The 11,146-nt window shown below is 40.7% G+C and overlaps 2 protein-coding genes across 3 annotated transcripts; one reads left to right on the top strand and one right to left on the bottom strand.

Moving 5' to 3' along the window:
- Window positions 1–1,519: 1,519 nt before the first annotated feature.
- On the bottom strand, window positions 1,520–3,264 carry LOC129595880 (phospholysine phosphohistidine inorganic pyrophosphate phosphatase-like). The gene is made up of 2 exons (XM_055493012.1): window positions 2,863–3,264; window positions 1,520–2,349 (listed from the first exon to the last, which is right to left on the bottom strand). Exons 1-2 carry the CDS (start codon window positions 3,130–3,132, stop codon window positions 1,807–1,809), a joined length of 813 nt encoding a protein of 270 aa, XP_055348987.1. The 5' UTR covers window positions 3,133–3,264; the 3' UTR covers window positions 1,520–1,806.
- A 385-nt stretch (window positions 3,265–3,649) lies between these two features.
- Window positions 3,650–9,919, top strand: LOC129595825 (protein disulfide-isomerase TMX3-like). 2 transcript variants are annotated; one of them, XM_055492946.1, is made up of 9 exons: window positions 3,650–4,133; window positions 4,192–4,231; window positions 5,136–5,311; window positions 5,378–5,458; window positions 5,524–5,722; window positions 6,498–6,793; window positions 7,104–7,287; window positions 7,865–7,933; window positions 9,516–9,919. In XM_055492946.1, exons 1-9 carry the CDS (start codon window positions 4,024–4,026, stop codon window positions 9,672–9,674), a joined length of 1,314 nt encoding a protein of 437 aa, XP_055348921.1. In that variant the 5' UTR covers window positions 3,650–4,023; the 3' UTR covers window positions 9,675–9,919. The 2 variants fall into 2 exon arrangements, with proteins under 2 accessions (XP_055348921.1, XP_055348922.1); XM_055492947.1 differs by lacking the exon at window positions 9,516–9,919 and adding an exon at window positions 8,554–9,020.
- Window positions 9,920–11,146: the final 1,227 nt, after the last annotated feature.

Genomic DNA, 11,146 nt, shown 5'->3' with positions numbered 1-11,146 from the left:
CACGGCTCTTTGGGGAAACACAGCAGGGGAAGGTGAGCCGGAAGCTTCCTTGCCTGTTCAGTATTCGATATTCGTAGAGTTATGCGTCATGCAAAAGAAGTGTTTCCAAGTGGTTATGACTAGAAGTATCTGTAACTTTCGGTACATTAACGTAAGAACAAGCATACCTTATACCGGCATACTGCAAGTAAATTGATTTTAAATAAAACTAACAATTTTATAATTGACCGTATCACATAAACACGATATACGTACATAATTCACGATTGAATTATGATCGTCGATCAGTAACGATATTAGGCAGTTGCAGTATGGATAAAAGTTCGTGCATTTGCAAAGCAGTAAACAAGGCAAAAATTTTTACTTGTCGGTTTTAATGGACGTCGAAGAGTGCTATGTTTCAAGGAAGTACTGTATTAAATTTTGCATTATACAAATTGTAATTTTGACAAAAATTATAAGGTACTTCCTACAAGCTGTTCAGATACTTGTACAAGTCGAAGCACTAACTTATATAATCTGCTTAACACATTGCATTAGTATAATATAAAAATTAACTGTGCATCTTTCTTACGAAATATTAGTGTTAAATAAATGCCGGCCATGGTACTGTACGTAAGCCTTTTAATACGAAAAACTTGAAGTGAATACAAAAGCTATGTTCTAAAGGTCACCATGTACGACGCCAACGTGAGCAAGGAAACCATGATGGCGTTCATCGATGCCGCGGCGGCCGGCACGCAGTTCGACGTCTTGCATTTGGATCCGTCCCGACTGACTCCCGAGGGCATAGTGGAACTGTTGAAATTAGCCATCGCCTGGGATTTTCAGCCGTTTAAGCTGTGGCTGCAGCTGACCTTACTGGAGCGCTTGTGTGAACCGAACCACGGATTCGATCTGGACGCGGTGAAGGAGATGACCCAAGGTTTATGTCGCAATTTCTGCGATGGTACCCAACAGCAACTCGGCATCGGTCAAAAAATGGTTTTGCGGGGATTGGGACTGTTACTGCGCGGTGTCCCGCAGTGGACCCAGTTGATGACGGAGATATTGGCGCATCCGTTGTTGAAAGACATCGGCGGGGGCAAAAGTTGATTTCGCAGTGAGTCGAATGGACACACTTTCCGCGTTTACGTATTTTTTCGTAATTTTTGTTAGAAGCTTAGGTACCATTCTGGCAACAGTGCATACAATTTGTTAGTTAGCGCAAAAATTTTAATTCGCATCAATGCATACAGAAATATACAGTATTAGTCTCTATGCTCATAGTGGATCAGATTTCCGAATCACTGAATCAGAATGAATGGATTAGATAGTGTGATATTATATTATTACTCGTCTGATATTAGCACTGTTAACGGTCAAAATTTAGTAAACACTGGTGAATTTTGCTTGACGAGTGAAATGTTCGTTATCAAATTTTGGTTACTAGTTTTACTAATGTACAATATTCGGTAATATGTACTGTATACTGTATAGTTGCGCACCCAAGGTAACACTAACACAAATTTTTGGTCAATTTCGCATTTTTGTTTAAATTTTACAATGCATTTGCAACTCCACCAGTGGAAAATCAAACTTCAACAACGCTTCGCGATAAATTGTAGCCTTAACAACGTCAGCTGAATTATCCTGCAGAGATTATGTCAACAATATATTCCGATAACTCGTAGATTATCCGATAAATCTGGTCTAATAAAGGCACGTCCGGGAATCAAAAAACACCAGTAAAACAAAAAAAAGCTTCCAGCCTATATTCACCGAGGAAAAAAATTGTAAAATTTATTTACCAATCGTCTATCCGGCTTATTTCGCGGCATCCAAATACGCTCTGACCACCCCCAGCAGATTCCCCATCACAGCATCGGGCCGCTTCTCCCCGCGTCCCTCATCGCCCGTCCGATACTTCCCCGTCTGCACCAGCACCCCCATCATCCCGGCCTTCTGCGCCCCGTTCACATCATTCCGCACATCATCCCCCACCATCACCACCGTGTCCGACTCCAGCCCGAGACTGTCCAGGGCCGCCTGGAAGAAACGGGGATCGGGTTTGCCGCAGTATTCCGCCTGGATGCCGCAGGCGTACTCTAGGCCCTTGCAGTAGGCCCCCACGTCCATTTTTAAGCCGTCGGTCTCTTTGTAGTACCGGCCGCAGCCCATGGATATGAGGACCGGCTGTGCGAGGTTGATGAGGACGGAGAAGGCGCGGTTGATGTTCTCGTAGGAGAAGTTGTCCTGCGCGTCGCCCATCACCACGCAGTTGGGGTTCATGGTGTTGAGGCCGGCGAATTCGGGGAGGACGGTGTCTTTTACTAGGAGGAATGGGCGCAGACCGCGTTCGCGCAGAATCTGTTGGAGAAACGCACAATTAGTTGTTTTCTATAGCCTGCTATCTAAATCCTCGCCACACTACGCCCCACTGTTTTCGAAATATTTTTCTGCACACACTACACATATATACATACAATAGATAGCATTTCTGAATTTTCTGTAATATTTCTGAACACGACGAGCTTTCCGGTGCATTAATTAAGTGCAGCAGCAAACCGAAAAATACAGGGAAAAATGCAAGTGATAAAATCACAAAAAAACTATTCACAAATGTATTATCTGTACCCTCGGCACCCCACGCCACGCAATTCAACAATTTTATTTTTAGCAGTTTTTACTTTTTAGGATTTTATTTCTTCCGAGGTTTCTGCCTTTCACTGCAAACTTTCTCTTGCATGCATACAAAATTACAAATACCAAATATTTAACAAAATACAAAAGAGTGGAAAAATGCAGGAGCCGTGAATTTCAACACAACACCAGCGAAGCAAAGTGAAAAAAAGTATTGATGCGAACCAATAAAGTGCGTACCTTGACAACCTGTGGTGCTGGTGCGATGATCTCTTCCGCGCCGATCTCAAAGCCCAGCGTGTTGAGTTTCACGGCCAAGTGCTGGCGGTCGGAGGTGCTTTCGTTGGTGATAAAACGGAAGGGAACATGATGCTGTCGTAGCAGCTGCAGGGCTTCGATGGACCCGGGAATAGCGGTTCCCGTCGCGCCACAACTATCGTACAGCACTCCGGTGATATCCAGCAGAAACCCCTTCCCTTCCAGCCATTTCTTAGACATATCGATATGCATCGAAGACTGTTTTCGCTGCAGCACTCTCCCAATCACAGATGCGGCCAGGTTAAACCTGGAACATGGAGCAAAATAGCTAGAATTCCAACTAGAACAAACAAAAGTATTTTATTTTTATTTCGTCTTTTTGACTTCAAGTTGTTGCAGACTTCTGCAGACTTGCTGTTGCAGCGGCGACTACGTCACAGAACTAGAAAATGAGCTCTTCAGCCGCATTAAGCGAAAACAGTAATACTACATAACGCAAAAACAAAATCATACGAATGCAGTAGTTTTTAAATTAAACTTTGTCGTATTCCTCGGAACAGAAATGATCGTAAATCTTTAAAAATTATAATCCTTCCATTTAAATCAGAATTTTGGGCTCCGGGATAAGTTGATTTGGTTTATAATTGGCATTTCCGGTGGGGATGCTCGGTATGTGGCGCATACCGTTTTTCCTTGTACCACCTTAAACCATCGCATAAAATATGTTCGCTATTTTTTTGGTGTTTGCAGTTTGCACTTTGCTGCTTTGGCAGTTTTCACTTGTCAGTTTGTTTCATGTTTGTACATTTTAGGTTTTAGTTTGTACTTTGTAGTGTGTACAATAATTCTTCGTATTTTTTGTAGCGTCCCCCTATCTTTCAGAGACTTACTGATCTTGGATTTCTGTCTGCCATCATTCACAGTGATCACGACTTCACTTTCGGTTAACAGTGTTGCTTACTCGGGATACCAGTCATACTGTACCATTTTGGACGTTTTGCTGTAGCGTTTAACGAAACCATCGTCCCATTCCCAGCTTGACGAATTCCATGGTATCCCTTTCCACTTTTTCGTTTTGCGTATTCCAGAGGAAGGATGATTTCGCCCGTGTTATGATGTGCTGAATTTCCTTCTACGGCAAGCATGAAGGCGATTCCGGTGTCGCCTTGGGGCTGTGGAATTTCGCTGCTTTTATTATTGAGCATCATTGGATTCTGTTGGACATTTCGCGTTTCCTACGAGCTCGATGACAGGTTGGTCCAGCGATGGGTGTTTTCATCTCAGGCATTCACTGATGCTGTGGATTTGCAGATTTACGGAGTACCGTAAGGATGCGAAATGGCTCGTCATGGTAAGAGTTGTGTAGTATGAGACTATGAGCTGTTTTCAGCGTTAGTGACGGTTTGTACTTTGTCCGCAGTTTTGTCTTCGGAACTACTTTTTGTCAGCGAAGTACCTGCGTATTTATCGTTAAGTGCTATTAATTGTTAAGAGCAACGAAGTTAGTAACTTGATATTATTATTGTGATATATCGAGAAGCAGGAATCAGTTCGTCTGAAATTTCCTTTAAATTCTTCCTGAAATTATCATTATCATTAACTCAGTTAATTTTACTGTTAATGTCATGATGTGCTACTACCCTAGTATTTAGAAAATTATAGAACTTACAGACTTACAGTGCACCGAGGCTTATAAGGTATATTCTTCATTTTTTCTGTAGGATTCAAACACGCACTAATACCGCACTATTGTTTGTACAGAGTACAGTGTGATGATAATATGATTTCTTGTGATTTTTAGTACTTACTCGTACTGTACAATAGATACTTATTTTTCCCAGTTTATTTGAATAACTTTGAACGTTCAACTTTTACAGTAATGATTTTGAAAATTTATTGAAATGCTCTGCTGGAGCTGCCTTTTCTTCTTTTGGAAATTATTATTTGGAAATAATTACGAGTATTTTACAACCGTTATTTGGAAAAGATTAATTTATTATTTTTTAATTTTTTATTTTGTTTTGAGTTTTTGATATACGATCTGCTGCCTCTGCTGTACAAATAACAATCGAGTACGGAGTAGTAGTCAGTTGTTGGCTTTATTGTTATTATGGAACGTATGGCATGCCGACAATGCCTTGCATGGAATTGCGTGCACCATGTTTATGAATTGTCGAACAATTTCTGCGAACTGGATACGTTATTGGTGGTGCTTTTCGCGAAATTAAATTCCTTCAGATTATTGGCATTTGCAGTTTTACGCTCCTTGGTGTCATCACTGCCAGAAAGCGGAGCCCGTGTGGGAGCAGGTAGCGCAGACGTTCAACCAGCAACAAGCCGGCCTGGGACTGCGTGTCGGGAAGATCGATGCGACGAAACAGACGAAGAGCGCCGGCGAATTCAAAATCAAAGGCTTTCCCACCATTAAATAGTCAGTTGCACAGTTTTTCTTCGCTCTTCCATTGTTTTCATCCGTTTTGATCCCTTGTATTTACAGTATCAGTGGGGATCGGACTGTCACATATGATGGTGAGCGGACGCGGGAGGATATCGAGGATTTTGCGATGAAAGTGATCGGGTAAACGTTTTTTTAGCTTGGCAGATAAAAGAATTTGTTGTAATTTTTGACGGTTAATTTTTCAGTCCGGCTGTGCGCAAGATCAGCTCGCTGGGCGATCTGCATGCCGTGGAGAAGAAAGGCGAGGTGTTTTTTATCCTGATTGTGGAGAAAGGCGCGACCGATGGAGCGGAGACTGGTCTGGCCGCGGATTATGCTCAAACGGCGGACCAACTGATGGCTTCGACGTATTTCTACCAGACGGACTCGCTGATAGCATCCGGGGTGAGTTAATTTGGGTTTTGTTATGAAATACTTGGGTTTTTATTTGAATTAGGTTATATAAGCCATTTAATGAACTAAGCCATTCATTTTTGCTGCAGTTACATGTACAGTGTTTTTTTTTTGCAATACTGCTAGTGTTGATATACCTTGTTATCTGTATAAATCATGGGAGCCCTGGGCTCTAATCGTGAATTCGTTGCGAACTTGCAGTACAAACTGTTAGGTCAAACCGTGTCATGCGGGTTAGAAATTACGTAGTGCTGTGGCTTATATAAAGTTATCTTCCACAGGCTGGATTTAAATCAAATTTTGAATAGATGATTTGTGGTTCAGATTAAATTTGTTGCGTCTGATAGTGTACTTTTTTCCGGTTGTGATGTTCATAGTCGTACAATGTTGTGTCTTTATGTAAATAATTTCGTTTTCGGCAATTTTTGCTGCAGTATGTATTGCATACAAGCAGGCCCATATCACTTGTATGATACAAGTGATGCAACGTAACAACTGTAAGTGACACTGCGGCGCTGTTATGCCATTGAGTGCTGTAGAGTACTGCCGTTGTATACGTGCATTTTTGCTGACCTGATAATAAGCGCCTTTGTTTACTAGTATCCAGATTTTCAGAGGTTTAAACAGTTTTTTCAGTTCGAGTGTTTATCGCTGTAGATGTTCCCTGTTTCATTCATCATATCACACATGTGTCTTCTTTAGATTATTTCTGAATAATCGTATTATTCTGGGTTTTCCGGTTTTCAGAATGTGTTCAAATTTTCAGAATATTCCGGTGAAGAATGTGCCGGCTGTGGCTGTCTACAAGAATGGCCATTATGCCCTGTTCAAGGAAGGCGAGGATTTGAAGAAGTGGGTGATGGTGGAACGCCTGCCGACGTTCAGTCGAATATCCGGCGGAAATTTTTACCAGTTCATGGAGCTGCACAAGCCGTTGGTGATGGCCGTGGTGGAAGTGCCCATTTCCAGCAAGAAGCAGATGCCACCCGTACAGCAGCAGGTGCTCGACAGTGTCCGCACAGTGGCGCTCCATGATGGCCAAAAATACCACCAACATTTCAGGTAAATATTTTTACAGATAATCATGCTATGTTCGTTTTATATAACTTTTCTGGCTGGTTTTTCCGTTGTTCTGGTCACGGGATTAGCGGATTTTAATGGTAGCCTGTGTTCTCTGAAAAAGTCGTGAAACCGTGCTAATACCAGTTACTTTCTTTACGGTATAATTTTCGCACTCGTTTTCTACTTTTTAACGGAAAAGTGCATTTCCTAATTTCTCTGTCAGTTATATTGGATTATCCTTCATTCGTTTGTCACTTATGGCTTTCTTTTCCGAATTATGCATTCCTTACGAATTTACCTTTCTTTACAGTTTTGGTTTCCTGGATGGTAACGAGATCGTCAACCAAGTGGTTTCCCAATGGATTACAGTGCCTGCCCTCGTCGTCTATGATTCTCAGTCAGAGGTTTACCACGTCTACTCGGAACCTATTGAAGAGATCACCGAAGAGGCCATACAGAGTTTCCTTGATTCCATCCAGACGGGAGAACTGAAGGTGCAGTAATTCGTTTGCTTTTTTGGAATAAGTATTCACTGGTATGTTGATGGTTACAATAAGTACTCCTACTGTACCGTATGTTTATAGATCTGTAAGCATACTATGATATCGTGGACTTTCCAGTGCTGTGAATTATGTAATATCTATATGTGCAGTGATTCTACCGGTGACGGGTGTAGTATGCAACACTGGTTTATGTAGTGATGGGGCTTATTAAGCACTGGGGGAACATTTTCCCTTATCGATTAGCTTGACAGTAGATTCAGTTCAATTGATTCGATCCAGTTTTACAAATCTACATGATTTTTTACTTATGATTTACGAACGTAATTTTCGTTTGGTTAGTTGCATCCATAATATTTACGTAGGCATGCAGTTATGCAACGCGGAAACGACTTACACCTCTTTTTTATTTTTGAGGTGATGTGTTTAGGCTCTAATTTGGTTGTTTATGAGTTACGGTTATGCTGAGCGCTAGTATGATTGTTGATGTGTTTATTGTGAGCTGTTTAGTAGGTGGATGAATCGCGACGGATATCCAACAACCGCATACGTTAAGTTTTTTGTTTTTCAGGGCTTCGGTGGAAAAGGATGGTTTCGGAAGGCCTACAAATTTTGCTATTCCGTCTGCGCGTACTTTTATGTAAGTAAACCGGCAACGTAATTTTCAAACTACCAAAGCGGCGCCTGAATTGATTCCTTGGAATTATGAGCACATTTGCTTCGGGAAAGCGCCAAATGCTTTTAGTAAAATTATTCTGACACCGAATTACGAAAAGCACTGCGTATGTAAACCAGCTCCTTGGCTGTTTCACAATCAGTCAGATTTTCAAGGTACTGCTATGATTGCTATCATTACATGGCTTAGAGAATGTGGAATGTAGTACGGTGGCTTGTGTCATACATCAGCTTTTGCGTTGTTGTCAGGAATTTTCGGCTTCAAATTAAAATAAAGTTGTATTAAATTATTTTCTTTAATTGTATGTGTTTTTCATGATAAAGTTTTTCTTCTTTTTCTTCAAAACACAAAGGTACATGAACATCTTCTTGGAAACAGTGAAAAATCGACTGGGAGCAGTGGCAAACGGCTTATCATTTTTTTGACCGGAAATGCACTTTTTCTGGCTCTTTATTTTTTCCTGGTTGTTGTCTAAGACTGCATTGCACTCTGGCACGCACTTCCGCACCTTTATTACCGTAACCATTGAACACGCACATCCCACTGAGTTTGTCTGTCTATGTTCTGCTTGTTTTTTTTTGTAGAAAATGTTTTCCACTCAGCCGATTCTGGCGTCCATATTATTCGGATTGCCGCTGGGAATTTTGAGTATAATTGTGGTTATGACCTACACTAATGACTGCACCGATGTCAATAAAGACGAGGACGATAGTGATCATGAAAAAGAGGAGTGATTCGCACATTTGATTCTCAGTGATTCTGTGCAATTGGCGTGGCAGCTAATCAGACGGTGGTTGTCTTTTGACATGTGGTATTTCTTGTTCTTCCCACTAATTGCGTTGTTCCTGTTTGCCCTTGGCTGGTTTTTATGTGATTTTAATGCTTCTAGTCCGTGGTTGTTATTTATTTATTCCGTGGTTTCAGTTTGGTTTTCTGTTGTGATGGTATTACTTTTACCTGCAAATTCGTGCCTGTTATTGTTATGGCATTATTGTGTTGATGCCAGGAATGCAGTCAGGCAAATCGGAAATGTAAATGACGGGCTGCTCTGTTTGCGATATCAGGTTAATGTGTAATTAATAATTATCGTAGATTAGCGGATAGCCAGTTCAAACTTCGCATCTTGCACTGAAAGGCTGGCATTTTTTTTACCAATACAATAACTCGGAAACTCAGTAACTGTAAAATTTTTTAAATCGCGGCGCACAGACCACAGACAGCAAGAGGCTACAATTAATTAAGCAATGAACCAATGAATAACAGGATGACCAGCTTTCGATCAGCACCATTGAGCGCCTAGAATTTTTTTCCTTCGGAATAATGTACTATGTTATGTAGGAAAATACATTACTAATGGTAAAAACATAAACTTATGGCCAAACTTATAACATAAAAAATTCAAGTTTTATGATACTATGGTTGCACTTTGCTGCAGCTTTGTAGCTGCTGAAATACACTAAAGAACCCGGCTAACTTGGTGGAAATTTCCCAAAATGTCTGTCAGAAATAAGAGCTACTTCTCAAAGTTGGGAATTGTCTTTTACAGAAACTGTTCACCACGGAGCCGATAACGGCCTGTTTCATTGTGGGTATACCGGTGGGCATCATAACGCTGATGATCGTTCTCATCTGCAAGATTAGTGACGAGCCGCCCAAAGACAGGAACCCGGCCGACGAGGACGACGACGATTCCCACGAAGACTGAAAGGCCTATTAAAATTAATACAAAAACTGTAGTAGGCCTTGAAATTGGCGCCCGTGTTTATTTTAATAAATTTGGCAAAAAATGAAACTCTCAGTTCGCGTATTGCGTGTCTGTATTTCGTGTCACTCGTTCGTTAGTCGTAACTTTTTCTCTTTATCTCGCCGCTTTATGTTGCGTTTACTCGTACCGTAATTTGTAGCAACAGCCAGTTCATGTCTTTTTACTGATACCATATAAAGTTGCGATTGCACAATAAATAATTCGCACCGGTAAATGCAGTAATACGAAATTATAGCGTTCAGGATAAATATACAAGTTGAAAAGTGTGTATTCTAAAGGTCATGGCTCTCGTGGCTGGCAAAACCAACACTCTTAAGTAAGCATCTATAGATTTTAAAAATTGCTTTTTGTGGCATCTTTGTTATGCTCGTAATATGATCTTACTTGTTGAAATACCGTAATTGTTTACAAAGTGAAATACTCGCATTATTTTTTAAAAAGCCTTTTCTGTCACCGAACCTCTGAATTTAGTAAATTCTATAATTTATTATGATAAATGATTTTACTCCAGATGATATGCCCTAATTATTACTTTTCGCATACAAATCAGCAAATTTAGGTGTTTCCGGGTTGGGAGAAACTTTTCGGCTTTGAAAATAACTGCACAATCAAATCAATCCGCATATACGTATATCGCGTAATGTGAATAGCTAATAGAATGGCTATTTTGGTACCTTATACCTTTGGCAACGTCTGCTCAAGCTTAGCTCTTATTATTTTTTAAGGTGTGCTAAGTATAGAATTCAAATAAAAAAATTAGAGTATGAGAATTTTTTTAACTTATTCCTTTGAAATTTCTTAAATTTTGTGGTAACCGGGCGTTCAATTGGCAAAGTGCCGTTGCTACCCGTTGCACTGCGAAACTCGCAGGACAGTCCTGTCCGCACAAAAGCTGTGGATATCCTAATAACTTGAGTCCAGTTAATAATTCATAAAGCGACAATATATCTGATTCGTTTGCGAGCGTAAATTAGGCTGCGTTAGAAAATTAATTTAGCAATGCTGTTTCTCTGTGCTTTATCGCACCGGAATAAAATTAGTTGTGTGTATGCAGGTATGCTTATAAAGTACGCGTAAACAGGTACAGTACTTGTATGTTTGTGGTTCAAGCTGCTTTCTGGTATTCATACTACAAAGTACATAGATTCTTTCAGTATCCGCTTTCTTGTAATTCGGGAATGTAAAGGTTTTCTACGGAACACCTGGATTAATTTTCTACTCGTACTAATAAGTAGTTGTGATCGATAATTGTGCATTGTGCACCGACAGTACAGTGTGCATTACGAGCATAAAGTACAAGCGCACCGCTGCAGACGTAAATAAAAATACGACGACACAAGTGCAAGCTAAACGGCCGTGCCCTCGTGTGTAGCGGGTAGAATCCGGTAGATCGCTCCAGATGCACATAAGCA

The sequence above is a fragment of the Paramacrobiotus metropolitanus genome, unplaced genomic scaffold (genome assembly GCF_019649055.1).
Source record: "Paramacrobiotus metropolitanus isolate TYO unplaced genomic scaffold, Prichtersi_v1.0 Parri_scaffold0000083, whole genome shotgun sequence".
Lineage (NCBI taxonomy): Eukaryota > Metazoa > Tardigrada > Eutardigrada > Parachela > Macrobiotidae > Paramacrobiotus > Paramacrobiotus metropolitanus.
The sequence above is the reverse complement of the archived record's forward strand: the minus strand, read 5'-3'. Positions and strand labels throughout refer to the sequence as shown.

Bases quoted from the DNA above. Each gene is read 5' to 3' on its own strand.
- LOC129595880 (XM_055493012.1), bottom strand. From the start codon at position 3,132: ATGCATATCGATATGTCTAAGAAATGGCTGGAAGGGAAGGGGTTTCTG. The intron at 2,350-2,862 runs GTACGCACTTTA...TTTCTCCAACAG, and splicing joins CAGCACCACAGGTTGTCAAG to ATTCTGCGCGAACGCGGTCT.
- LOC129595825 (XM_055492946.1), top strand. From the start codon at position 4,024: ATGAAGGCGATTCCGGTGTCGCCTTGGGGCTGTGGAATTTCGCTGCTT. The intron at 4,134-4,191 runs GTTGGTCCAGCG...GTGGATTTGCAG, and splicing joins TCCTACGAGCTCGATGACAG to ATTTACGGAGTACCGTAAGG. The intron at 4,232-5,135 runs GTAAGAGTTGTG...TGGCATTTGCAG, and splicing joins ATGCGAAATGGCTCGTCATG to TTTTACGCTCCTTGGTGTCA.